Source organism: Apteryx rowi, unplaced genomic scaffold, assembly GCF_003343035.1.
Source record: "Apteryx rowi isolate R43461 unplaced genomic scaffold, aptRow1 scaffold_254, whole genome shotgun sequence".
Classification (NCBI taxonomy): Eukaryota; Metazoa; Chordata; class Aves; order Apterygiformes; family Apterygidae; genus Apteryx; species Apteryx rowi.
In genome coordinates this window covers 1222506-1224354 of record NW_020448908.1, presented here as the reverse complement: position 1 = coordinate 1224354, position 1849 = coordinate 1222506, and the positions used below count along the sequence as shown (strand labels likewise).

The window sequence follows — 1849 nt, the reverse complement described above, 5'->3', positions numbered from 1 at the left end:
CAAAAGGGCAAAGCGCGGTTCGACCCTGCCGCTGCGCCCGCCGCCGTTAACCCCTCGCGCCCAGCAGCGGCCCGCCGCTCCCGCCGCCGTCGGGGCCCGCCCTCCGCCCGCGCTGCTCCGCCGGGCCGGTTTTCAGTTGTTTATTGCATCCTTTTCCCGGTCCCAAGCAGGAACGCTGCGTGTGAGCGATGAGTTGCGCCCGGTCTCAGCACTCTGCGCCGGGGCACTGCGAGCTCGAGGCCGCGCTGTGCCGGGCCCCTCCCCCACCCGTGAGCACCGGCTGCCCGGTGCCCCGGGGAGGATGCGCGGCGCCCGAGGGGCAGTGCCCGGTACCACCCCCCGGTGCCGGTGCCCGCGCCGCCCCCCTCCTTTTGTGCCTATTAATACCGGCGGCGGGCGCGCGGCCACGTGACCGCCCCTCCCCCGCCATGACGTCAGCCCAGGGGCCCTCGCGCTGTTGTGCCGTTTACCCGCCGGTCGCCCCGGCGACGGCGGAGCCAGGAGTGGGCGGGGCGCCCCCTCCCGGGACGGCGGGGCGCGGGGAGGGGGGGCGGGCGGGGGAGCAGCGGGCGAGGCCCCGCCCCTATGCAAATGTAGGCGGGCGAGGACGTCATCTGCAGCCAATGGGGCGGCGGCGCGGTGAGGTCACCGCGGCGGACGCCGCGTACTTAAGGCGGCGCGGGGGCCGCGGCGGCGGCAGACGCGTGTGTGCGCGCGCGCAGCACCGGGGCCGCGGCCGGTGCCACCGGGGCCTTCCCCCGCCCTCCCCTCCCCCCCTCGCAGCGCTCGCCCCGGGCCGCCCTCCCTTTTCCCCCCCCCGCCCCGTCCCCCGCAGCCGGGCGGGGGAGGAGGATGGAAACACCCTTCTACCATGATGATGTGTTGAGCGGCCTCGGCAGCGGCTTCGCCCCGTCCTCCGGTAGCACCGGGCTCCTCCTGCCCTTCCCCGGCGGCAGCATGATGAAGAAAGACGGGCTCGGGCTGACGCTGCCGGAGCAGGTGGCGGCGGCGCTGAAGGCGCCCGGCGCGGCGGCGGCCGCGGGCCCGGCGGCGGGCGGCGAGGCGGCGGCGGCGGGGCTGCTGGGCTCGGCCGAGCTGGGGCTGCTGAAGCTGGCGTCGCCGGAGCTGGAGCGGCTCATCATCCAGTCCAACGGGCTGGTGACCACCACGCCGACCAGCGGGCAGTTCCTCTACCCCAAGGCGGCCGCCTCCGAGGAGCAGGAGTTCGCCGAGGGCTTCGTCAAGGCGCTGGAGGACTTGCACAAGCAGAACCAGCTGGGCACCGGCGGCGGCGGCGCGGCGGCGGGCGGTAGTGGCGGCGGCGGCGCGGAGCTGCCCGCCGCCGGGCTGGCCCCGCCGTCCGAGCCGCCGGTCTACGCCAACCTCAGCAGCTACCCGGCGGTGAGCTACGCGGCCGAGCCGGGCCCCTTCGCGGCGCCGCCGCCGCGGCTGCCCCCGCCGCCACCGCCGCCGCTGAAGGACGAGCCGCAGATCGTGCCCGAGGTGCCGAGCTTCGGCGAGAGCCCGCCGCTGTCGCCCATCGACATGGACACGCAGGAGCGCATCAAGGCGGAGCGGAAGCGGCTGCGGAACCGCATCGCCGCCTCCAAGTGCCGCAAGAGGAAGCTGGAGCGCATCTCGCGCCTGGAGGAGAAGGTGAAGAGCCTCAAGAGCCAGAACACGGAGCTGGCCTCCACCGCCAGCCTGCTCCGCGAGCAGGTGGCCCAGCTCAAGCAGAAGGTGCTCAGCCACGTCAACAGCGGCTGCCAGCTCCTGCCGCAGCACCAGCACCAGGTGCCCGCGTACTGAGGGGGCCGCCCCGACGGGGCTTGCCGGGGGGGGGGGGAAG

At 75.6% G+C, this 1849-nt stretch overlaps 1 protein-coding gene across 1 annotated transcript; it reads left to right on the top strand.

The window, feature by feature from the left end:
* The first annotated feature begins 722 nt into the window (after window positions 1–722).
* On the top strand, window positions 723–1843 carry JUND (JunD proto-oncogene, AP-1 transcription factor subunit). Its single transcript, XM_026067141.1, has one exon. The coding sequence runs from the start codon at window positions 853–855 to the stop codon at window positions 1807–1809; it is 957 nt and encodes a 318-aa protein (XP_025922926.1). The 5' UTR covers window positions 723–852; the 3' UTR covers window positions 1810–1843.
* The last annotated feature ends 6 nt before the right edge of the window (window positions 1844–1849 follow it).

Excerpts from the sequence above, each read along its gene's own strand:
- JUND (XM_026067141.1), top strand. The coding sequence starts at position 853 with ATGGAAACACCCTTCTACCATGATGATGTGTTGAGCGGCCTCGGCAGC.